We start from the raw sequence: 27,311 nt of genomic DNA on the forward strand, positions 1-27,311 counted from the left end.
CTTACTTGCAGATTATTGTTGACCCTTTGAGCTCCACATCTATTAATTCTTCGATCACATTTGGAAAAACAATCAAAGAAGTTGCAGTCTTCATCGCCCGTGCAGTTCTGGTCCAGGATTTCACGCATCTTGGGTTCAAAAAACGCCATGTCCATGTCAATGGCCACTACCTGCAACCAAAATAGTAACATTATTTTTTGGGAGAATTGAGGTCAGAAGCAATGGCAGTGGGGTAATATTTGTGCAAGTTTCTTAAGCAAGCATTTTGGTAAAAACAAAACACAAAAAAACAACGACGACAACAGATTTGAATGCTAAAATCAATTGTGAAATTTGTAAGGGTTACACAATCAAGATCCTTCTCCACCACCCTGCTATCCCTATTCTGCTTTGGCCAGAAGTGGTCTTCTCCTGTCCTACACTTCCTGGCCCTTCTTCTGGTCACAGGAATTGGTCTCCCCATCGATAAAAAAATAGATGAGCTCCTAACTTGGTAGTAAAGCGAAGGGAAACAAATGCCAAATCACATCATTTTTCACAGCAGAAAATGTAATAGCTTCTAACATGAGTCATGCAGTGACTCACTCATATGCTCTAAGCATTATTTCAGTAAAGGTGTAAAGACAGAGGGGGTGGTCTTGCATTTTAACACTGGGTGATGTAACCTGTCACTTCTATGTTGAAGATTTTAGAATAATGCTGGCAGGTTGTTTCCTATAGTTCCTTTCAACTGTAGCCTTGTTTAATTGACTCTATGAAATGAGATGGTAGACTCCCTCTCGAGATTTTCCTGCTATTATTCCAGCCACAGTTTACGCCATTATGACAATGCCTTTCTCTTTGAAGTTTGAAAAAGGCGCAGGAGAATATAGCTGAATATGGTGACATTGAGGGGCATATTTACAATAAAGTGGCGAAAGATGTGGTTAAGCCAAGAAGTATAATGACATGCGTTTCACTTTAGAAGCATAGGGCTGCACCATATTTACTAGAATATGGTTCAGCCCTGCATTTCGCCTGTTTAAGACCAGGTTTTAACAACAATGGAGGAGTACCCCCTAGATGCAAGGTATACAGTGTAGGGATTTCCTCTGTATCTAAAGCATAAGGCTTAGGTTAGCAATAAGTGTCCCAACCTTGAACCGGACAAAAAATGTCTTTTTGAGAAGACCCCTCACTCACCAACCTAGTTGGTGACATGCTTCATCATCGGGGTCCCACCCCATAAGCCGAATGCCTATGGGGTGTGCTGCGACACCTGGTTACAGTGGAGCGGGTTCTTTGTTTTTTTATATGTGAGAAAAAAATTGTGTAAGGTGTGTTAAAAAGGGGCAAAGCTGCTCACTACAAAGACTTTATTCCTGAGTGATTTGTCCCTATTAAAAAGATCGTGTGGCACCCGTGCCTATTTAGGAAGGCTGTGGTGTCTCAAAACGTGTGGTATATATAAAAATAGCGTAGTGTGCTATGTGTGGTTTTAAAATTTAGGTCTACATGTTTCAACCATTTCAAAAAGTTCTATTGGTTTTCTTCAGGACCGTGTTTTTGAACGGGGTGGTCCGCACACGCTAAGGCGCGTCCAGCCCACGTCCAATATAAAGACCACAAATTATGGTCTTGTGAAAAAAGTGGTGTTTTATCCTGAATCAGGAAAAACACGTGAAGCGTTAAGGTATTGCTTCATGGGCAGCGGGAGTTCCAAGACGGCAAGTGTCCGTCACTTGCGGCTTCTGCTCGTCTTGTTTTTAAACCTACTTGGTTTCCTCTCACTCCTGCCCCGTGGAACCAATAGAATCTTTTTGAAATGGTTGAAACATGTAGACCTAAATTTTAAAACCACACATAGCACACTACGCTATTTTTATATATACCACACGTTTTGAGACACCACAGCCTTCCTAAATAGGCACGGGTGCCACACGATCTTTTTAATCTAATTATTGCTAACCTAAGCCTTATGCTTTAGATACAGAGGAAATCCCTACACTGTATACCTTGCATCTAGGGGGTACTCCTCCATTGTTGTTAAAATCTTTACTAGGGGACCAGGAGTTCCCACTACACATAGCCTGTGTAATTTCCCTTACTCTCTCCTTTGATTTGCACATAAGACCAGGTTTTCCCTGGTCTTAATTCTGGCACTGCCTCCTATTTAGGGCTCCTTTGTCAATAGGAGGCAGCGTCAAAATCAATGGGTGTTGCGGTGGGCGTTTCCCTCCCCTTTCATGTTAAATACAGAGTGAAAGTGACTTAACGCTGCCTTGTAAATAATACGAGATCCCTATCGCCATCACAAATTCACTGATATTTCATCAGATGAGCCGAATTAAAAAGCATAAACCACAAATACTGATGCAAAGAACATTGAAAAACAGATTATCATACAGTGAGCTCCTTGCTTGTCTTGAGCTTCCTCAACAATAACATTAAAATACGGTTTAAGAATGCAGTTCACTTCTTTTCCAAAAGTGTATTTTTTTACATAGTAAATTGTATTAAATTTCACAAGGTGACATTCCAAAATAAGAGTATAGTACATTTTAAACTCTGCTTTAATGTAAAACAGGCTTGTAGGTTAGTCACAGATACTATTACGATTCATAAACCCCATGGCATGTTGTATCTTAAAGCCCCTGATCAATGCAAGGTTTAGGGTCTTTCTTAGAGTTCGATGGATTGGGACCACCCCCAAAAAGTAGTGTATGTACTGTCTGCTGCACTTGGTGTGTCACCAACATCAGTGCAATCATACTATGGCGGGTGGGACATCTGCCAATTTTGGTGGATTTCCTGCACCGATTTAACTAAAAATAAGCCCCTTCGTTTTTTAGATCAAGCATTCAAGACCTCTTGTATATACTTTAGTATATACTTATATGTGCATGTACTTTGTGGGCTCTGGAAATCAGCCCTAGGACTTGTCTGCTTCTTTCTATTCAACTGGCTCTATTTAACTATCTTGATAGAAAACGACCAGCAGAGGTTAGTAAAATACCAGAATCACCTTAGCATTCTCTAGATTCCAGTCCATAGAAATTGTTTCCCACAAGCACCCGTAGACAATGATATTTTTTTCAAATCTTGTATTTTCAGTGATATGACCACTGTAGACCCTGATTTTATATTAAAACAGGAGCTTTGGGCTATACCATTTCCGGCTGAAAGGCAATATTTCTCTCCCTGTGTTCCAATACCTGGTGTGTCACGCAGTTTGGTGCTTACTTTCCCTCCATGTTAAAGAACAGTAGATGTTTCAACACCCAGGCTAATGGGCTGCATAGCTAAATACATATAAGGTCCCAAAGGCGAGACCGATTGCATTGCAAATGCTTGTTTTACATTAGGCTCACAAGTTAATTGTGTACCTTGTCCCCCTTCATGCTCTCGTGGAGCACAATAGGGGACAATCCTTTTAAAAGAACTGTTTGAGGAATTAATGTTGATATTTAAATCACAGCATTAACCACAAGCAGTTTGATAAGTAACTTGTTGGCAATCAAACAGAGGTCATACCAAGAGTGTACAACAGGGCGTACATTAAGCATGCAAAGACATTAGCAACCTTAAGGAGATTGGGAGACCTTAAAAGAAGCAGGTTGAAACGATCTCCTTCTTTTAAAATAAAACCAATAACGTGTAAGGGAGCATTGAAAACAGGTTGCCTGTGAGTTGAACGTGTAAATGCGCAGTGATCACATGCAATGAGCCATACCTCCTAAGAAATGTTGTTCCATCATCTCTGCACTACTGGAATAAAAATATTTTTTAAACTAGTGGAACAAAATATCAGAAACAGAAACAACAAAATACAAAAATGGTGGCAAAAAATATTGAGGACATATATATTGCCTTTTCATAATTTGAATATAAAGGACAAAATATCAATTAACAAAATGTCATCCCAAAATCGGTAAGTGTATAGAAATTTTGATATTAAACAGTAAATTAATATAACAAAAAGTAAGCATAAATAAATTACATGTAAAAATACATTTAATATACAAAACATAAAAATATATTTTACAACTTGCATAACAAAGTACTAAAAAAGAAAAGTAAAAAATAATAAAGACTGGGTATTAATATAATTATGGGATATACATTAGTAATAAAATAAAAATCCTGCTTCTAATAAATAATTAATACTACTCTTTAAAACATTAAAATATGTAAAGAATAACATTATTAAAATATGAAACATTCAAAAAATAGTATTAATTCAAAAAATGAAATGCAAAACTGAAAACATAAATTAAAATAACCTTTAAAATGAAATCAACAAGAATACATCTTTAAAAAAATAATCATATAAAATAATTAGAATAGTAGGGGTCAAATGTACTACTCCCACTCTAAAGTAAGCAACAGTAAGACAAGTGTAGGACTTTGAAATGATCACATTTTCCCTTCCCACTCCCACGTAAACAACAATAAGGCAACTGTTGGACTTTGGAGAGGTCAAATGTACCATTGCCACTTCAATGTAAGCAACAAAATGTCAGATTAACTATTTCTACTCCAGCTTAAACATTAGTAGGGAATGTGTTGCAGATTGGATGGGTCAGATTTATTACTCTTGCTCCAACTTAAGCATCAGTGGGGAAAGTTTTGAGGGGTCAGATTTACGATTCTCACTCCATCCAACCTGAGCAGCAATATAGAAAGTGTTGGGCTTTGGAGGAGTCAAAGTTACTATTTCCACTCCAATATAAGCAACAGTAGTGAAAGATTGGGCAGCCTAAATGTAGTAATACCTCTAATTAAAAAATATATACTTAAAAATAATAACATAAAATATAACAAATATCTGAAAAATATATTTTTTCCATTCCAATGTATAAAATAATTACAAATTCAAATTAATACATTAACAATCGAGAGTACATACAAATTACACTTATTTAACATTTAAATACATCACAAAATATGTATTTGAAACTCTTCCCGGCCTACTTGCCCAATAATCCAATGTCCACAAATACAAATTAAAAAACTACCTGAAAATAAGCAACAATACACAATACTTAGGAAATAATAATAACAAAACAATTAGTTATAAGATGTATTATAATTAATTAGTATACTAAGGGGCCTATTACGATGTGGGTCGGTAAGACTCTGATCGCTCGTCAGAGGCTTACCAACCGGCATGGTAGGTTTACAACCTGACCCCCGAATTACAATGCCGGTGGTCAGAGTGTAAACCGGCCGGTCAATACGACTGGCTTCCGACAGGCTCAAGGAGCCAGTTGGCCAGTTTTAAAAACTGCCACATAATCCCTTAAGGACGTTCTTTCCACTGGTGGGATTATGATTTCCGACATTGAAAGGCTGTCGGAGTGCAACTTTGGGAGCACCTCAAAGAGCCTCCATCTCCCCTGGCTCTCCGGTGGTGGGCCTGGGGGGGCACCATAGGTGCCCTTCTGTAATTCCCTGCACAGTGTGGCAGGAACCTCATTACAGATTTACAGAAACTCCCATTTCTCTATGGGAGCTTGTGCTGCGACAGGTTTCCGACCGCCGCACAAGCTCCCATAGAGAAATGGGAGTTTGCGAAGGCACCATGTGAAGTTGCATCGTAATTGCAGATTCAGGAAGGTCAACCAGAGGACGGTCGGTTCTGCAACCACAGAGATGTTGGTCAGAGGTAACTCTGACCAACATCATAATGAGAGCCTAAGTCTTAAAATCAAATACATAATTTAGATAATATAATTAATCAATTAGCAGTTACAACAAATAATTACCATTGTATTTAAATTGTTCTAGTAAATAATTTACATATTTTAAAATCACATTGAAACATTTTTTTTCAAATCATAAACACCTAAGAATATATGTTAAAAAAAACTTTCCACCGAATTTCCCTACAAATCCAAGAAAGCACAATAAATTAATTCAAATAAAATAAAAAAAATTCTTTACCTAAAATATCAAATCATAAAATATAAACTATACTTCAAATTAATATAATATTCACTTAAAAAACAAAAACTATTAAAACAACAAAACAATTGGAAAACAATATTGTATACAACTTTATTAAAATAAATATCAAGAACCTACACAAACAATCTTCTTACCTTCGATTTTATGTCCACAATAGTTTTCACATCACAGTTTATTTGGCAAGATATTTGTGTCAAACTGTATTTTTTAAATTGCAATTTGGAGAAACAGCAGCTGGAACAGTGTTGGATGGCTATCCTGATTTATTTGAGAAGGGGCTATCCCGGCAATGTCCCAGTCGTGAATGCTTTGAGTTACAAGACAGACTTTTTTGCAGATGGCACGGAGGACAGGAAACACTGTCCTCATATGGACAAAGGTGCATATCTATGTAGGTCAGTTCCAGTGCAAAGCACCATTCCTCGACCATAAAGCAGAGGATGCTTTGCTCAGGTGATGCAGCCGAAAGGAGAGAAAGGTCAACTTTTACAGAGAAGTACGCAGGGAGCGTAATCCAGCATTTAGTGCTATTTTCTTACTGCAAAATGCAGCCTTGCATTCAAAATGGACCTGTGGAATCAGTTTGTGCTAACAAAATGAAGCTAAATGCAACAGAACACGAAAAGAAACAGCCAGCATCCTCTCGTGCTAACTAAGTTCATTGTTTCTGTGCTCCTGCCGTAAAAATGTTATGGCAAATTACTTACGTGAGCAGGCATAATTGCATAATTTTCAGTCATTTTGTATCAAAAGAGAAATGGAAGCTTACTAAAATTACTCCGATGATTCCGGAGTAATTACAATTCTGCCCAGGCATACTATAAATTCCTTGAGAAGCTTATGATTAAGGTAATCCCCTGAGCACAGTTTACAGGATTTGTGAGATTTTAGCATTGACATAAATCTGGCTCATTTCTTTACATTCTAGTCCCTCGTGATTATTAAACAATCTACATAACTCTATTCTTCTTTACCTAGATGATATTGCCCTTCTGAAGCACACCAAAGAGAACAATTTATCCAAGCTTCAAATGGATTACATATGGCCTACACAATATGAAGGAAGTTTTTTTGGAAGCTTGAAACATATCGGAGATCCAGCCATGCCTCTTTGCCAAAACTATCTATCATTTTGTCTTTACAAGTTCAAAATTGCCCTAATTTACAAATGTCGGCCACTTTTTTAGCAATTTGATTCACTAATAGAGCAGCTTTTATTTTGGATCCTGGGCCTTTTTTGTCTTGGTCCTTACTTGATAGGATGATTTCCATAACATTATTTCTATACTTAATCCTGCTTAATGACCTTAGGGCCAGTGGCCTACAGCACTGCTGCTAATAGTTACTACTATTTTAGACCTGTTTCACTACATCTGGTAAATGCTTTCTTAAGCTCTGTCATGATTTCTGACAAGCTAAAATCTGGAGCAGGTGGGGGTTACTGATCTCTCAGGGCCCCATTTTGAGTCGGGCAGTCCACGGACGGCCAGACTCATGAGGGCGCGGCTGTAGCAGTCTTCCAACCATCCTATTATGAGCAGGGTGTTGGCCACCCTGTGACCATCACAACTGCAAGGGATCAGAGATCCCTGGCGGTAGCACTGCAGTCTTGAGGCCGCAATATGCTTGGCGGGGACACTGTGGCCTCGCAAAGCATATTACGAGCTTCCTCAACGTCACACTTGTCATGGTGGAGATACCGCTTGAAAAGTGTGGCGGTAAGGAAACAAAAGGGATCTCTACAGGGCCCCTTGTGCCTCTGTGCCATGGGGTGCATGCAGGGCGGCACATGTTGTGCCCCCCAGTGTTCATGCACAGCAATACCTGTACGGCATGGAATGCAGTAGTCTATGCGGTGCAGGTACTGGTTTTGACATTCCCATGGCAGCACGTATTTCATAGGCACCGCCAAAGAACCGCCTGCCAGACAGGAGAAAACATTAATCAAGCAGGCGGTTCAACTGCGGGTTTAGCGCTGCAGCCCGTTCCTAATCCACCAAACTCAATAGAGCCCATAGACTGAGCCGACTATAGGCCAATCTTACACATATTCCATTCTGCGTTAAACTGCTTGAGTGCACCCTAACTGCACAGCTCCAATTGTTTCTTGAGGCCAGGCAGGTTTTGGATCCCTATCAAACAAGTTTTACCCCCCAGATATGATTATTGCGTGTTTAGTCAGCAACGGCCCGTGTAGGGCGTGCCACCTGGCGGTGACGTGGGGTGGGGAGGGGCAGGTCGGGGGTTGTAAAATGCAGGATACAGACGATTTCAGGTAAGTACCGAAAAAAACAATTTTCGCGCGCCGCTGCATCGCCAAATGTGATGCAGCCCGCACAAAAAAATTCGTATTTTTTTTCGGTACTTACCTGAAATCGTCTGAATCCCGCATTTTACAACCCCCCACCCTGCCCCTCCCCACCCCACATCACTGCCCGGTGGTACGCCCTACATGGGCCGAGGCTGTGTTTGGTTGTTTCAGTCATAAATGCTCTTTGGATGTTGGTTGGAGCCCTGATACTGTGGAATCTTTTAGCAGCCTTCGACATTGTGGGCAATAAAAGCGTATCTAGTGCTTATTTGAAAATACAATTTGTAAACTTTCTTTCAAGTGGTCTCCTAGTTAATTTATCCTCCGATTCCCAAACTAGTCAGCTATTTCTTTTTGTGCCCTTCTCTAAGTCAATGAGTTGTGGCATACCATAAGCCTAAGATGTTTCTCACTTTGGTTTATATTGACCTGTTGGCCCCATTACTCCATTACTATTCAATAGAAGTATTCTGTTCATCAATGGCATAGACATTCTTTTCCATATGAGGGCGCCCTGAAAGCTCCATCTGCTAACATGTCTTTGCGATGGCCACTCTTCAGGCATGGCTGCATGGTGGATGATTAGCAACTTAATAAACATATCAGCAATACATCTGAAAATGATTGCAACACTCCTGACATTGGAAAATAAGTACAATTATCTTTGAAAATCAAACCTCTTACAAAATTCAGCTTTTCCCTTCTTAAAGTCTTGAGCTAAAAGACTAATGGTTTTGTAGCCTTCTCCCTCAGAGTGGCTGCAATGAAAGCTTTTGTATAATGCACACTGACGTTTGGAAATGGAGTATATCTGAGTTTTCAAACAAATACACTCCAATATTTAAGTCATATTTAGAATGCTGCACGCAGAGTCCAATTAGGGCTTAAAAAATATAATAAAGCTTTTAGGGTGGAAAACTGTGCTCAATACTTGGAAACTGTCTACCCTTCGGTTAAAATCTGAAGGAGAACATTTACAATTCTGCAAACAACAAGACATTACTGTTTAATATCTAGAAAAAAACCTTAGCAATTTTCTCCCCCCACCCTTTCAACGAGTTCATATTTGCTTCAATTGACAACACTGCCAAGAGGTGTTTTTAGGGTGAAAGTGTGCGCTATAAAATCTACATGACATGACATTGCATAACATGACATGGCATGACATAACATAATATAACTAAACATAGCATAACTAAATATAACCATAAACTCTGGTGGAGTGTGGAAGGGTCAGATATTTGTTTGTCTTGGTTTCAGTGCTCTCCTCTTCCCACACAGCCGAGACAAGCATATTGCTGATGGGAGCACAGAGAAGGGGAAGGCAATGTATATTCCCCTTATGAGAAGGAAGGTGGGTGACACTGATGAGCATTGTGATGCAGCCCGAGGACTGTGATTTATGTCGATGTTTTGGGGAACACTGGAATGGTAGGCTCTACATGGGAAAGAGGCCAAAGTAAAGACAGTGACATACTATTAGTGGACTCTCTACTGCTCGGGCAGAATAATGAGTAACAGTGAACAGGCTAATTAAATATGAATGGGCATCAAGAATTAATAGAGTATTTTACTGGGGAATGGCACATACTATTGCGGGACGATATGCTAATAGCAAAATAAAACATCATGGTATATAATGATGATCTTATCTGATGAGCATTCCACACTTAGGGATGCTGCATAGAACTACATATAGGGGCAGATTGTGGGGCAGATTTACAAGCCCCTAGCTCTGCCAGTACGTCACTTTTTGTGACGCACCGGCAGCGAATTTCTTTGCCCCATATTTACAAGGACAGGAAAAGTCACCTTACGTGGCTTTTCCAGTCCTTGTAAATATGGCTCCTTTACACGCAGCACTTTGCTTGAAGGGGGCATTCAATGGGTGTTGCTGTGGGTATTCTCACGCAACACCCATGGAACCAGACACATTTCCAGATATACAAGAAATCTTAAACCTGGAAATGGTCAGTATGCTACGCCACCCTAGGGGTGGCGTAGCGAGGTGCAACGAGGAGAAATGTTTTCATTTCTCCTCGTTTTTTCCTCTTTCAATGTGTGCTGCATTCTACAGCACGCATTGAAAGAGGAAAATGCCTGTAGTGATTGCTTTTGTGCAGGAAGTTGGCCCTTCCAAAAACAATCTCCCCATTACGCAGGCATCCTTGCACCATGGTGCAAGGGTGCCTGAGCCGGCGCATGGCAGCAGTTTGTGCGCCAGCGCAGGGGAGAGCACAGAAATGCAACATATCATTGTAGATATATCGCATTCCTGTGCTCTGAAAGTGCTGCAGCGTGGCACAGCCAAAGGGCTTGCGGTGCTGCATGCAGCCCTCTCTTGTAGATCTCCCCTGTGTATTTATTCACGCAGGGCAGTGCAGCAGCTGCAAATGCTGCAATGCGTGAGAAGGAGAAAGGGGGAGAGCACCAAATTTGCTGAAATATGGCACTCTCCTCCCCTATTCCTAGTGCCAGCGCTGAAATCAGCTGCTGTGTGCCACGTAGAAACATTTGTGCCATGGTGCAAGGGTAAATGTAAATGTAAATGTAAATGTATTGGCATTTATATAGCGCACTACTTACCCGTAGGGTCCCAAGGCGCTTCGACCACTGCGAAACCCTTCCTGGCTTCCCTGAGAGATGGTCCCTTAATGGGTATCTCCAGGGTGAGACCAGGCATGCCCGGCGGTCTGGTGGGGCCGTTAGTGAAGATGAGGCAAGCTAATGCCCAGAGTTGCCGAGTGTGATCGCTGATCAGAGTGGGCACCGAGGTGAGAGAATTATCGAGTCCGCTGACCCTGGTCCAGAAACCTGCCGCGCCGGGAATCAAACCCTGGTCCCGGGCTGTCCTCTGCTCTCGGGTCTGCCGCCTCTAACCAGTGAGCCACACTACTTCACAGGGTGTTTCCAGGAGTCCAGTATTGGTCTTCTACTGGATGGGTATCCTTCTAAAACAAAAAAACATGCTTAGACTAACTTCAGCCCTTTTCCCCCTTCGTATGTGTGCTGTAAGGTGCAGCACACGTACAATGTCAGAAAAGAAGGAGAAATTAAAGCATTTCTAATTCCTTGTGCCTACTTCAAAAGAGTGCAGATTTTTTATGCTAAACACTGTCTATGTTTAAAAAAATATATATATACATCTTTTTATTAAACATACTCGACATAGAGGTACAATTCCACATAGGTCAATAACAGGGAGCACAGCGAAAACAAGATAAATACAGATATAGTAGGATAATATTTGGAAATCACGGGGAGGAGGGATCATCACAATCAGGGTTACAGGGGGAGCACATAAATTGCCTCGGTGTTCATTCCATGGAGCCCAAATCTCAGACCATTTTTGGGGACATCCTCGGGCTGCGTACACTGTTGTTTCCCTCAGCATGCACCAATCAAGATCTTTCTTCCAATCTGCAACTTTAGGAGAATGTGCGCCCCCCGGAGTTGAGCGACGTTTCTCTTAGCAATCATGCAGCCAGTATGACCCATTGTATGGCGTGTGTGTTGAGGTAAGTGGGTTCCCAGATATTGAGAAGGCATCTAGGGACATCTGGCTTAATTTCAATTTCCAGTGTTTCGCTCATTGTTTTGTGAATTTTGTGCCAATACTTCTGGATTGGGTCACATTGCCATATGATGTGTATGAACCTGCCCATGTGGGTGCATCCCCTCCTGCAGGACCCGTCTGATGGACCACCCATGTGTATCAATTGGGGGCCTATGATGTAAATTCTATGCAGTATTTTTAGTTGCACCAGGTGGAGACGCGCTGGGATGGTGACAATTTTGGGGGAGGAGACTGCCGTCTGCCAGTTTTCGTCATCTAATTCGATCCCGTTTCCACCCCATTTCTCTCGTAGGGACAGTAGGGGATTGTCTATGTTGTTAATGAGTTTTCTGTAAGTCAGAGAAATAGCCGTCAAGTAATCTGTCTTCTAATGTGGAATACGGTACAAAAGGGGGTGGTGATGGACAGAGCATCTGAACCAATCAAACACTCACACCCAGTCAACAGATCTGGGTTTAATCCATCACCGTTCTTTAGCCCACTCTGCCACCCCAGTTCAGACATGGCCATATGCAAATCAGTCTGACCCTGTGCCTCATGGGAACAGTCCAGCCCGAACTACCAAGCCATGCCTTCCCTGGACCGGAAACAAGCTTCCGAGGACCGGTTTCTGGCATTTCAGCCGTCTTCAGCCCGGCTTGCTTGAATCCAGTGGCAAAGTGAGCAAGGGACTCACGTCTGAGCATACCCTGCCAACTTATGGCGAACAAAGCATTACAAAAGGGGGTGGTGATGGACGGAGCATCTGAACCAATCAAACACTCACACCCAGTGAACAGATCTGGGTTTAATCCATCACCGTTCTTTAGCCCACTCCGCCACCCCAGTTCAGACATGGCCATATGCAAATCAGTCTGACCCTGTGCCTCATGGGAACAGTCCAGCCCGAACTGCCAAGCCATGCCTTCCCTGGACCGGAAACAAGCTTCCAAGGACCGGTTTCTGGCATTTCAGCCGTCTTCAGCCCGGCGTGCTTGAATCCAGTGGCAAAGTGAGCAAGGGACTCACGTCTGAGCATACCCTGCTGAGTAATCTGTCTTCTAATGGGAAATAGTCAGGTAGGGAGGAGTCACGGGGCAATACTGTTTGCAGTGCTTGTCGGATTTGCAAGTAACGAAAACACTTTGACTCTGCCATTTTGTACTGACGCTGAAGGGTGTCAAAGGTCTTCACAACATTTTTGTCCCAAAGGTCTATAATGTAGGAGATGCCAATTAGATCCCATTTATCAAAGCCCTTTGGAGTTGCCCAAGTCACCCAGCTTCTGGGAGTCCCACAAGGGCGTGGCAAGAGTCAGCCTATTGCTCCAACCTAATGATGTAGTCGCCGAATGCCAGATCTTGACTGTGTGGTTAGTGGGACCAGTAAGTGGATACCTGTTCGGTTTAGAGTATAGGGCTCGGGTGTCGGTTCCATTTGGGAGGATCCATCTGTCCATATTGAACCCCGGGTCGTCGGGCCGCTCATAGGTGTCATGGTTTATTGCTATAAGATGTGCTGCCCAATAATATTTCTTGATGTCGGGCAAGCCAATGCCCCCATCATACCAGCTGAGCATAAGTTTTGGTAATGCGATACGTGGCCTCCCATCCCACAGAAGGTCCCGCTGTAGCCCCTCTATTTCTTTAAAGTATGAATTTGAGACAGGGTCGGCCGAGTTCTGGAGGACATAAAGGAGGCGGGGCAGGGACATCATTTTAAAAAGGGAAGCCTTTCCCAACGAAGAGAGTGGGAGTGATTTCCAGTTGGTAATATCACGTTTGAGCCTTTGCAGCGGGGGAACAAGGTTACGGGCAAATCTGAGTGAGCTATCAAGCGAGATGAATATACCCAGGTATTTGAATCCTTCTGAAACTATTGGAATGGGGCAGTTTTGAGGTTTCGGGGGTCTCCACAGAGGACATATAGAAGAGATTTCTGCCAATTAATACAAAACTCGGAGGATCTGCCTAAGATGGCCAAGATGTCAAATACAGCGATAAGGGACCGTTTGGGGGATGCAAGCTATAGAAGCATGTTGTCTGCATATAGGGAGATACAATCTTCCCAATCTGCCGACCACCGCAGACCTCGAATCATTACGTCCTGACGAGTCCAAGCCGTGAGGGGTTTGAAGGCCAAGGCGAATAACAAGGGAGAGAGTGGAAATCCCTGACGGGTCCCTCGGCTAAGTAAAAAGATTTCAGATTTTTTGTTATTAACAACTACCTGTGTCATAGGGAAGCTGTACAGCAAGCGCACCCACTGGCTAAATCCCGGTCCAAATCCCAACTTTGTGAGTACAGCGAAGAGGTAAAGGCACTCAATTGTGTCCAAAGCCATGGTGGCATTGAGGGAGACAATGACAGCATCTTCACGGATGGTCGGCGCCCTGCCCAAAACCCCATGGACTCTACGGAGGTCTAAAGCAGTGTTTCTCCTGGGCATAAACCCGATTGATCCAGATGTACCAGACCACCTATTACCTTTAGCAGCCTGTTTGCAAGCACTTCGGCCAAGATTTTATGTTCTGCATTAAGCAATGAAATAGGGCGGTAGGAGATGCAGTCAGTTTTGGGTTTCCCTTCCTTATGAATTGCGACAATGGTTTGAAGTGCTCGGATTGCGGTCGCTATTTCATCAGCGGTGAGGTCACTGTCCATAAATGCCCGGTCACCATCCAATAGCACTGGGTGGGTGATATATCTTAGGAGTTCGGAAGAGTCCGTCTCACTATACAGTGCAACAGAGCTGTAGACTGTGTGAAAGTGCGTTGCAAAGTGGTCGATTATGTCTTGGGGATCTGTTATGGGGGATCCCTCAGCCGCATTTAGTTCCGGGACAAGTCTACTGGCATGCTCTTTTTTGTCCAGCCAGGCGATTAATTTCCCTGCCTTATCTCCCCAGTCGTAAAGTCGGCCCAGTCTGTCTTGCCCCAGTAATTTAGCACGGTCAGTGACCAGCGCCCTGTATTCGTCCTGTCGGAGACGTAGGGTATGTAGCGCATGCGGTGACAGATCAGAATTAACGTCCTGCTTGAGATGATAAATCTCTTGCTCTACATAGGAGATGTCTTTTAGGTTGTCTTTTTCGGATCCCGCTAGCAGAGAGAGAGCCTCACTTCGGACCACCGTTTTAAAGGCTTCCCACAACATTTGTGGTGAGTCAACAGTATAGCCATTTTCTAAAAAGTAGTTGTCAATAGATTTGATCAGGTTTTTGCGTATTTTTGGGCTTTTTAGATACCATGGGGTTAATTGAAGCAACACGTCCAGCCTGGGATTGGTAAAGAACAATGTGGACCCAAAGGGGGGAGTGGTCAGAAATGCCCCTAGTTAGATGCTGTATCTCATGGATATCTGTAACCTGTGGGGGAGGGACAACTATATAGTCCAAACAAGATAGGCTGTTATGGGCCCCAGAATGGAAAGTGTGCTGGATCTTGACGAGGTGGTTCATTATCCAACCATCGACTAACCCCATCGCTTCCAAGAGGCTAGAGGAGGAGTGAACCCTGTCTATTTTATTTAGTAAATAGTGTTTAGCGTCAGAAACCTTGGGTGGTTGCATGGGCACGCCCATGCTCCACCCATTTTATGCCCCCTTGGCGCTAAGTAATGCTTTTGCGTTATTTCCAGTGATAAACAAGTTAGGCGATGGAAGGTAGATAAAAAATATATTTTGCGCTGATTTGCACCACTTTTGTGATGTAAACACGGTGTAAAATCTTAGCACATCTCCCTTTGAATGATTGAGACTAGAGCTCTGCAATAGGGGGCGGTAAATAAACACACTGATAGAAAAGCTCACTCTACTGTTGGCTCCCATATATTGAATGTTATTCTGTATTATGGGCCACTGCACTGAGGGTCTCTAGATAGGGATGAGCTCTAAAGTTGGATGAGCCCTGGTTCACGGGACTTCTATTTTAAGGCAGGTGCATTACACTGATGAGCATGAAAAGAGCCTATTGAGAGACTATCTTTGATAGCTTGGAGGTTGGCAGTCTAGTTGATGTATCTAGGAAATTAAAAGTAGGTAATGAAGAGGATGTTATAATTAAAGCAGAAATATTAAAGACAAGACGTGTGAAGAAGAGAAGAAACTTTAGAAATGTTAGATAATACTTTCAAAGAAAAACATAAGGGTTATAGATGCTAAGTGTACAGAAGCAGCCAAGTGAATGAATGACGCAGACAAGGTCTGAGGGGCATCAACTGTTTAACTCTATACAAGAGACAAGGAGAGGGGGTTTTGAATATCACATCAATAGTGCTGACTTTTCCAATTCACAGGAAAGGTTTTTTTTCCACAAAATATTTCAACTTAAATAGAAAAAATGGGGCAGGCACACCTAGAAGCCATTGAGACCTATACCGGGTTTAGAAAGTAATTGAAAACTTGGCTGTTACCAGCCTAATGGATGCTAAAATGTATCTTGTTTAATGTAATCTCTCAGTGGTTAGGTTAGGCAACAAATAAATAAAGTTCTTACATTCAGACAAATGAGCTTCACAAAATGCAGACAGCCTTTGGTGCTATATAATTAACAAACTGGGAACCTCGAAGATACTATTTAAATTGTATTTACAAACCTATCCTGTGTTATGAAGAAGTCTTCCTAGCATTCTTTTATAATCACAGATTTTGAAGACTAGAAAACATTGTGAGTCTCCCCCTAAAATTGTACCTCCAAAATCTTTAATGTTATGTCCAAGGTTCATAAAAAATGCACAATATAGCACCATTTAGAGTTTCATTGGAAAAAGACCCCCAAACTGCACTCTTCTCGGGAATGCTCAATCTCATACTCTCGAACAAAAGGCACGCCTTTCCCCATCAGAAGTGTTATTCCACAGTTCCAAAAAGAAAAACATTTTACTAGATATGTTCACTGTATTACAGAAGGCTTTGTTTTGTTACTTGGCTAATGTCTCTCTGTAGTTTGCTTCACTTCATAGGTTTTGCGCTTTCAATAAAGCCCAAAACGGAATTACCTATAACACAACATACCCCATAGCATAATATAACATAATGACACTGTTCACTTGCAGTGGGTACATTATAGATATGCAGTCCCTTTCCTACAGCAAAGGCGAGACTATCTCATTATATATCTCTGCTCCGGCTTTACCAAATAATGAGACGGGTACATATCCTAAATGGCATAGACATGAGGCCTTTTGTCAATGCTAAACATGATCAGAAAAGTATGTTTTGACCAAATTTACCTGACTTACACATAGCAGGAATTCACAAAGGGATTTCTGGCAGGCTTAAGCATGTTAATGTACATGGCGATCTGAGCCACAACTGCAGAGTTGCCCACATCTGTGAATCTCACTCAAGGGGTGGGAAAGTGAGCCTTCCAAAGCATGGTTAGCCTTGAAGTTTGTGAAAACCCACAAGCGTGACTGTGTCATGAACTCCTTTCCTACCACTTTTCACCATGGAGAGAGTGCTGGCCACCGGGTGAGCATTAAGGGTCCTATTCGAAAAGGTAATCTTGCTTGTGTGTGTATGCTCATGTGAAGATCTACAACGAGGTGTAAATCTCCACTCTTTCCTTTTCCACCATAAAAAAGGTCGGATTTCTACTTCAGTGAGTGCCTGATATGAATCTCTTTTCAGGGTGTTCAGGAGAATAGATCACCCCCAGATGTAGGAGTTGTAGGGGAAGGGCATTCTCTGAACAGAACAAAATGTCTGTTTGCCCAGGGGAGCCTATTCTTCCTGTGAGAGAACTCCTCAAGGTTCAAATAGGGCCCCATAGCTACTAGTGCATGACCTTTACAGGAATACGTGGAAGTTTATGCCTGGCATAGCTTTTTCACGGGTATTCCTGGGAATGTGTTTGTATTCCAGAAATTAGCAAAGGTACACTGGGGCCTAGGTGTAAACCTATGAGTGCAGATTTACTCCTTTCTTTGTAAATTGGGCCCAGTCTGTTGAAGCATGTTATCTCACCACACTGCCTGGCCTGAGGGGACACCTGAGAACGGAAGAGCCGCAGGATCAATGATGTCCCAGCGGCGGCGGTCCGTGCAGGTGAGTGTGGTGGGGCAGAAAAGGGAAAGTTAAATAAATAAATCATTCCTATTCCGTCATCTGTCGATATCCCAACCCCGCTCAATCGCCACACCATGCTTACTTGCACGGACGGCTGCTGAGTCTGTGTACCTAAGGTGCAAATAACACCAAATGGAGCTTAATAGGACAATCGTTGTACTTACTCATTCGGGCTGATAGCGATGGTGTGCAGCAGGGGCGGCTCTAGGCTCATGGCGGCCCTGGGCAGGGAGCGTAGGTAGGGGGCCCCAGACGAGGGGGTCCGGGCGGGACGGTGCGCGGAGGCCAGTGAAGGGGGGGGGGGGGCAGGGTGTTTGGAAGTGGATCAGAGCCGGAGGCTGCCAAATCTATGCCAGGGCCCACCACGCAAATATGTATCCATCCTCAGAGGATTATTATATTAAGGATATATATTAGTGTGGTGGCCCCTGTGGTTTGGTGGCCCTGTGCATGCCTAAGGCCGCCCCTGTGTGCAGCTTTCTTTCCCACACTGCTCCGGAACTTGCTGGCCGATGACAGCCTGGATTGGCTCACAAACAAATACTACTTCCCAAATAAGAATTCTTCTGGGTTTTTTACGAGCTGCTCAGAAGCATTCACACCATCCTGCAGTCTGGTCAGGCACCAGGCTCTCATGGATTGTAAACACACAACTCTTATTCAAGCAGCTTTAATCAACAGAAAGCTCTTTATTGGGTGACATCCCTCCAGTAACTATGCTTGTGCGCTTTCTCTCCCCTGCCTAAAGACATAGACCAGTTCCTCTGTGTTTCTAGATAGATCTGTTCACTAGAGCGTGCCATAATATATACAGATTAGATATTGTTAATGTGAATATTTAGTAAAGTTGTTCACACAAAAACCGGGCCCAGATTTACCAACCTTTTGTGTTGTGAACGCATCACTATTTTTTACTGCCACGACGCAAAATGTAAATTGGGAATTACATGGCAGCACAAAGTCTGATTTGGATGACTTTGAAAAAAAAACCAAAAAAAATCCCAGTGCAGAGCGCTGCCTTGCATTGCCCTTGCATTACTTTGCATCGAGGAGGTGTTGCATGGGGATGTATGGGCGTTCCCATGCATTTAAACATGTATTTTGATAGAAACCCTGATTTACTACAGTATGTAAGCCTAGGTTGGCGCCAAAATGGTGTGCCTACCCAAGGCTGGTGTAACGAGAAATATCTTTATATTCTTCTTGTTACTTCCTCTTTGTATGTGTGCTGAATTTTGCAACGCACATACATGGAGGAATAAACCTCTAACCTCTAACCATCGTTTTAGTATAGGAAGGTATCCTTCCTCCACAAAAATGATTCTGGCCACAACACAGGCGTTGTAGCACATGGAGAACGCATTGGCATTAGGATGCTACAATTGCACTAGCACAAGGAGGGAGCGCAAGTGTGACATATCTTAGTAAATATGGAGCATTTCTGCTCACTCACTTTCACGCAGTGCAACATAAGGGCGCATATTTACTAGGAAACTGTCGGAGCGTGGCGTTGAGCCAAGACGGCTATCACCACACTTCTACAGTTTCCAAATGCAGGGATGAGCCGTATTCACAAGAATCCATGCACCCTGCCTTTACCTTAATGTTGGAGCTAAATGTAGCTGCCTAGTGCCAACACAGGCACTAACGCACTATTGTGTAAGGGTGCCTGCATTGCAGGGAAAGATTGTTTATGTCTGTTGCATTAGGCAGCAGACATAGAAGTTGCAAATCGTATTTTTTTTAAATGATTGTTTATGTGCAGGAAGGGACACCTTCCAGCACATAAGCAATCATTCATGGTGCTTTGCTGTTTCTATATGTGCCGAACAATGCAGGCCACATAGGAACAGCAAAAAAGAGGAGAAATAAAGCTTTTCTCCTCGTTTTGCCATGTTAAGACCAGGTTTTTTTTTTAATCTTAATTTTAGTGCTTCCTCGTATATACAACACCTTTGTAAATAGGGTGCAGCGTCAAAATCAATTGGTATTGCAGTAGAACCTCTACCGCAACACCCATTGCCCACCCCTTTCATGCTAAGTATAGCGTGAAAGGGTTCCTTATTTACAAGGTGGTGTTAAGCCACACCACCTTGTGAATCAGGCGAAACCCCTATCGCCACAAGAATGTTGATAAAAGTGACATTCCTGTGGCGATAGGTGCTTGTAAATATGCCCCAAAGTTTCCTTGCTGCACTGGATGAACGCTTAGTAAATTTGGTTCCCCATATTAGACTTTGGCTAACATATGGCAGCAAAGAGCTCCACACACAGGAGCTCCAGAGTTTTTATTCTATAGATAGGTATTAATGCCCCTATTCCATGCTTCACTTTAGTTCTCTTACACCTGAGTTGGAATTTAGGATTTTTCCTCATGGGAAAGAGATTTCACACTCCTTTCTTACACCACACTATCTTCGTGTATACCTACGCCATGCAGCGTTTTCAAAGGAAAAATGCGTAAGATGATTTAGTTTCAGTGGAATGTCACCATATTTGCTCAAGCCCCCTATTAATTACGTCTTTCATCACAAAGAAAGTGAAATTTGTTTATTTCCAAGAGGCTGAAATCAAAGACTAGCGCGGCAAGTCCTTTGACCGATGAGTATGCTAAACTTAAGGTGTTTTGGGCTTTGAAAATTAATTTGGCTCTTTAAAATTGGCAGCCGCGGTCCTTGCAGATAAGACTGTTGGAACAGCTTGGGGGGGGGGGGGGGGGGGATTTCGACAGGCGATGATGAAGAAAAATTAAGTATTTCTTTATTTTCCCTCGTCATCGTCTGTCGAAATCCCCCTTCCCCCGCCCTTACATGCAAGCTTTTATGTACTCTAACATGCCTTTGTGAATAGACCCCAAAACATCTGAAATGGAAATAAAATGGGACTTTTTAGGTAGCATTATATACAATTAATACAAATAGAAATTACTGTGTCCGCTAGGCACTTTTACTAATAGCCTAGTTGGACGTTTTGGGGTGTATTTACAAAGGCACTTAAGAGCACATACTTCCTGGAGTAACACTTCCCGACCATACTCATACAACCTTTTGTGAATCCGCCCTATAGTTTTTAAAGTTTTGGCTGGGCATTCTACCACAAGATAAGTTTCCAGAAAGCAGCGTTACCTTGAATAAACCGACCATAATTTGAATGATGAGATTGTAGATGCATTTTAAGAAATTGAATCCATGTTACGCAATGGCTGTTGCCGGCATAAGGACACATGGACATAAGGATTATAAAATTAGCTAAAAGGATTGGTTAACTTGACCATTGTATATCTAATGTAGTGTCAAGCTACCTACAGTTTTCCTGAAAAGCCGGGAAATGTATTAGATTAGCTGTATTATTGCTTTGCTTATTTTGATATTTAAACACTTTCATTAACAAGGGACTATTTAATGAAATCCCCTAGGATCAAATTCACTGCAGCATCCTGTGGAGAAGCCATGGAAAATCAATGCAATTAATTTCTCGAATGCCCTCTTCCTTTCTGTACTTTATTGCCAGTCAGTCATAACCTTTATTTCGATTTTAAAAAAAATCCTAAAAGTCAGAACAACATTCAAGGGAATAAAAACAGAGGGTATCTAACATACATTTAAAAAAAAAATGTAACTAGATTTAAAACAATCACCCTGACATTTCATGATATTACAATAAATACCTTAGAACACTAAATCTCACGCCAACAACACTAATATCTGGAGAGCCATCCTTCATTGATCATGGGGCGGCATCATACAATAAAGTGCATAGTGCTAGATTGTTGATAAGCTCCTACAAAACATAGACGTAACATTTACCCAGTCGTTCTTGCTTTCCAACGGATCACCCATACCCAGGCCAGAAACTTTGCAACAGCAATGACTATGGGACCTTCAATAGATGTTTTTAAGATCCTGAATGCCTCGCTGCTGGACCTGGTCCCCATGTTTGAGCAGATTGGTTTCAACCATTGGGACCTGGGTTTATGGTACGATGGGCAAGCAAAAAAAATGTGTGCCACTGGTTCCTTCTTATCACAGAAGGGACAGTTACTATTGTTGGAAGCGCACCATTTGTTGATAAAAGCATTTGTGGGAATCGAACCCACCCTAAACTGGTGATACAGTTTCCTATCTCTTGGGGTAGTATTTAGATCCCAGTAGCCCTCATAAGAAGCCGCACGCTTGCTGTCAAGAAACAATTTGGACAAAGATGGGTTAATGTTAGCTGAGAACCGCCTCGTAATTATCATGTTCCAGTACGCTGCCTTTAACTCAGTTTTTGAATAAGGGTGTTGTCGGCAAACATTAATAGGGGGATCTTGGATCCAGCCAGGGATTGTGCATCCGTGGGAAAGTTCTCAAAGTACTGCACTACCCCATTAATATATATTGAAAAGAGGGTTAGTGCTAGCACGCACCCTTGTCTCACCCCCTTTTCAACTGCAAACTTATCGGTAGTATTGCCCCGCGCATCCCATCTCACCTGCGCGAAATTGTCAGTGTGCAATTTAATCAGTAAAGCCAGAATATCCAACGGCATACCAATCTTCAAGAAACGACACCACATCTTATTGCGGGGGACGAGGTCAAAAGCCGACTTAAGGTCGACAAATGCTGTATAGATTTTACCTCTCCCTAGTACAACGGTATGCCAGTATATGAGGATAAGCCTTAGCACCTGATCTAGAGTGCTGGTGCAGGGCCGAAACCCCGCCTGGAGATGGGATAGGATTACACGTTCTTCCAATCATGCCTGGATTCTACCCAATACCAGCCTTGCTGACACCTTTTGAATGCAGTCTATATGGCTTATTGGCCTGTAGTTCCCAGGTAGGGAATAATCCCCCTTTTTGTGGATGGGGAGGATTATTGCTCCTGCCCAGGTGGCGTGCATAGGTGCTCCATTAGCGATGGCATTCGCAAGAAGCTGAATGTATGATGCCCACATGTCTATATCATGGAGGAACAGGTCAGCGGGAATGCAATCAGGCCCAGGCACCCTGCCTCTTGGGACTAATAATAATGTGTTTTCCACTTCTTTCTTGATAAAATATAAAGTGGAAGTAGGAGTAGGCAGTTCAAACTGGTCTTGTGTATCTCCAACACTTGCAAACTGTGCTGTAAAATAAGAAACCCACTGGTCTGGTTCTACGTGGTTCGCGGGCACCTTACTGGGGGGTCCTCAGCCCTACTTAACCAAGTGCCAAAAAGCAGTCATATTTCTTCCCAAACATGCATTGAGCAATTCTGCCCAATGTTGTTCGTCCCAGTCCTTTTTGGCACAATGTTGAGCAACCTTATATGCAGCCCTAGCCTTACAAATGTCATCCCTGTCTTTTGACCTAACTGCCACTGCTAAGCTCCTATAAGCCTTACGACAGGAAGAATTATACCAGGCGGCAGCTTTGTAGCCCAAAAGAATCATTGGTTTCTTACTTTTTGTAATAAAATAGCTTTTAAACTTTATAAAAAGATCCTCATGGACCTGGACAACAATAGTATTAAGCTCATCCTGAGTATCACAAGTCTGTAGGGTGCCTAGGGCTTTAACAACCAAACTACTCATTTGTTCCATATGCTCTGCCTTTGAACTTACATTCGCCCATTTCACTCTGTTGCACTTTATTTGATACTGTTACATTAATTGTTCTCTTTGAAATACCTAACATTCATGTTGAATATTGGTATCGATTGTACAATATTATCTATATCCTAAATGTGAAGGTTTATATGTGATATTTCTGTAGCACAAACCTAGCGAAAAGGCATAAAGTCTATGACTGTACTACACTGGACACCAAAAGAGGGGGGTTTCCTTTCTGTGGTTCTTAGATAATGTTTGTACAATAAATCAGACCAATAGAGTAAGACCCCTGTTGCAGGACAAGTATACAGTATCCTCAAAAACATATACCTTTAGACAGAAAGATGTATCAAAAATTGTCACATTTATTTAAAAAGAAAAAACAAGCATTGGTATTCAAAGTTTCAACAGCAAAATACATACATATACTTATTCTTCCTAATATTACAGTATAAAATATTTTAAAAACATCATTTTCATTTTGCTATGCTTTTAAAGTAAGATTCTTTGACCACTAGTAGTTTAGACCCTGTTTCCAGTGAGACAAAAGTTTGTTTGAAAAAAATCCTCAAGTGCTTTGTATTAATTATATGCTATATATGTTTCTTTTAGATTTATGAAGTTTTTAACCATAAGTCCTGAGGAAGGTGTTCGATCTGAATAAGCACCGAAACGCGTCGACAACTTTGTTTTTAAAATATTTTATACTGTAATATTAGGAAGAATAAGTATATGTATGTATTTTGCTGTTTACATGTAATTGTTTGAAACTTTGAATACCAATGCTTGTTTTTTCTTTTTAAATAAATGTGACAATTTTTGATACATCTTTCTGTCTAAAGGTATATGTTTTTGAGGATACTGTATACTTGTCCTGCAACAGGGGTCTTACTCTATTGGTCTGATTTATTGTACAAACATTATCTAAGAACCACAGAAAGGAAACCCCCCTCTTTTGGTGTCACTATTTCCCAGTCCTTTCTGGGTTGCTTTGGGAAAACTCTCTTGTTTTTCGCTGTACTACACTGGAGCCTTAGATTTAAACGCTTTACAACAAATGTAACAACATTAAACCCCCATCTACCACTCGATTTTCGAATGTATTAGGGAACTGTTGTACTTCTAAAATATGTATGAATATGTTAAAATGTCCTAGATTCCATTGTGAACCCTTATGACCGCAAGTAAATGCTTCATATTTCCTAGAAGAAAGGGTTGGAATGTTCCAGCAATTTCTTCAAAACACAAGCCTGATTTAACATGCGTGGAAGACACAATGTAAAAACTGTTCTATTCGCAAAATGAATATACAAAACATTTTATTGGAGGACATTTGCACAAGTGGCTAATTTATCGACTGCAGATCAAAGAGACTTTGATTTAATTCTGTTTCCCTACTTGAACAATAATGTATAATTGTGTTCAAAATAAGCAACACTCTTGTGCCTATGTTCCCATATCTGCCAAAATGAATGAGCAGAAGTCCTTGGGTGTTGATTCACCAGAATGTCAGAGGTAGTGGTAGTGACAGCACATGTTTTGACCCCAATGACATCACAGGAAGGGATGTTGTCTGACTTTTGACACACTAACACCCTCCCATCAGCTGTTTGTGAACTGTTTAACTTTTCTGTTATCTGTAACATCTTTCTCACCAATTGTTGACTTTTGTTTGCCTCTCCTGTTTACCTCAACGGTGTCCTTCTCACTGATCTCCTTATAATACGTTGTCCCTCTCTGTCTTAACTTTCTCACCTGTTCTGTTTCTTTTTTCCACTCTATCTCACTTTTCGCCCACCCCCCCTACTCCCTTACCTGTCCTTTCTCACCTATGCCACAGTATTATTGGTGCCTCTTTCATCCCTCTTTGTTACTCCCAAATATTCATCCCCCTGCCTTTTTCTCTTGAACTCTCACCCTTCTCTTTGCAGTGCCTTCTTCCTTTCGTTATTTTACCTTTACTTTGCCTTAAATCCTTTTACCTTTACCTCCTTTCTCACTTTCTCCTTCCTTCTCTCCTCTGTATTTCTTTCTTACTCTCTCCAGAAGATATGAGGCAGTGGGAGGCATGGAGACAATCCACAACACTTTCAACAATACGTTTTTTTTCTAAATCAGCTTCTGTCTTCAAGGTTACAGGGTAGCATTGACAGTGGTAATGGCCCCAGAAGGGAAATCATTGACCCCAGCACACCTATTTGTTCTCCCTGCTGAAGGATGCTTCAGTGTGCTATAAATAAGTTGACGTTGATGATCGTGTTGCCACCGATGCAACGTTTTAGATGTGCTTTGCCCTTGAGTACGTCTGATTTATAGAACTACATAGTATTCCTTAATGTTCAAAGTTCACATTCCTCTCTGTATCTTTGACTATGCAGTTAAAGATGTGCACTGGCAACATTTCGGGGATCATGCCAGCAGGTGCATCCCATAATATTAAATCAAATGGACATCATTTAGGGGTCGCAGCTGCTACCCCTGGCTTACCCTTTGCGACTACTCCTTTTGTGATCCCTGGCCTCAGTGGTGGCAAAATCAGTGCCAGGAACACAATGACATCTTCCCTATGGACATCGGTTGATGCTCAACTCTTTGTTTTCTGTTAATTCTTTTATTAAACTTCTGGTGAATAGTATTATATTGTTCACCATCAGTGTAATAAAAGGTGGTGTTCAATTAGCTGCAATGTGACCTTTCAAAGCAAATGAGATAAGTAAAACATTCTTTTAAATGTATGTTGTATCCGTGCTTGTAGGTGAGAATGTAGTTAAGTGAGGGAGAGTGTGTGTAAGTGTGAATGTGTGTATGTGTAAGCGTGTGTGTGAGTGAAAGTGAAGGTCAAAGGGCAGGTGATTTCACTTCTGCTACCCCTGGCATTTTGGTGAATTGACATCCATGGTGGATCGACAAACAACAGAGGGTGTGTTTTCATTTTGTGCTTTAAATTATGGTTGGGCAGAACTCGTGGAGTTTCACTTCATGGAGGATATTATAGTTAGCCTCAGATTTCACTTGTACAAAAACAGTGAAATTCAGCAGTTATACCCACCTGATCTAACTATAACTTACGCCTCCGCAATGCACTGCTTATGACCTCACATAATACATCACCCATGACATGGTCAGTGACATCACTGATAACATCATCAAGTGTGTGAGTGTTTCGTAAATGTTTTTGAGTGTTATACATATATACTAAGGCACTACAAAAGTAAATTTGCATGTATACCTTATGTAATATTAATGAATATACTATTTCAAACATATATTATATCAGTGAATGTGTGACTTTGTGTATCCGTGTATAAGTGGGTGTTTGAGTGGCTGTATTGGTGTGTGGGTGGCTGTATTGGTGTATAGGTTGAAGTATAAGTAGCTGTATGGGTGAGTCAGTGGCTGTGTGAGTGGCTGTATTGGTGAGTGAGTGGATGTCTGAGTTGGTGTGTGGGTGAGTCAGTGGCTGTGTGAGTGGTTGTATTGGTGAGTGAGTAGATGTCTGAGTGGGTGTGTGGGTGAGTCAGTGGCTGAGAGAAAGGCTATATGTGTGGGTAAGTGGCTTTGTGAGTGGCTGTATGAGTGAGTGACTGGGTGTGTAAGTGGCTGTATGGGTGAGGAAATGCTGTTTGAGTGGGTGTTTGGTTAAGTGAGCTGGTGTGCAAGTGGCTATGGTGAAGAGGGTCGTGTGAGTAGCCATATGGATGAGTGAGCGGGTCTGTGAGTGGTTATATAGATGTGTGATTGGGTATGTAAGTGGGTGTGTGAGTTGTATGGGTGAGTGAGGTTCTGTAATGAGAGGCTGAAGAGGTGTGTGAGGGGCGGTATGCATAAGTGGTTGTGTGAGTAGCTGTATGG

General features: G+C 42.0%; 1 protein-coding gene across 1 annotated transcript in view; it reads right to left on the reverse strand.

Annotated features, from left to right (window-relative positions):
• DIPK1C (divergent protein kinase domain 1C) overlaps positions 1-27,311 on the reverse strand; it is a 386,763-nt gene that overhangs the window by 39,157 nt on the left and 320,295 nt on the right. The window contains exon 3 of the mRNA XM_086965226.1: positions 6-170. Coding sequence (XP_086821352.1) covers positions 6-170 — 165 coding nt within the window. The remainder of the gene's footprint in view (positions 1-5; positions 171-27,311) is intronic.

This window comes from Lissotriton vulgaris, chromosome 4_1, assembly GCF_964263255.1.
Source record: "Lissotriton vulgaris chromosome 4_1, aLisVul1.2, whole genome shotgun sequence".
Taxonomy (NCBI): Eukaryota; Metazoa; Chordata; class Amphibia; order Caudata; family Salamandridae; genus Lissotriton; species Lissotriton vulgaris.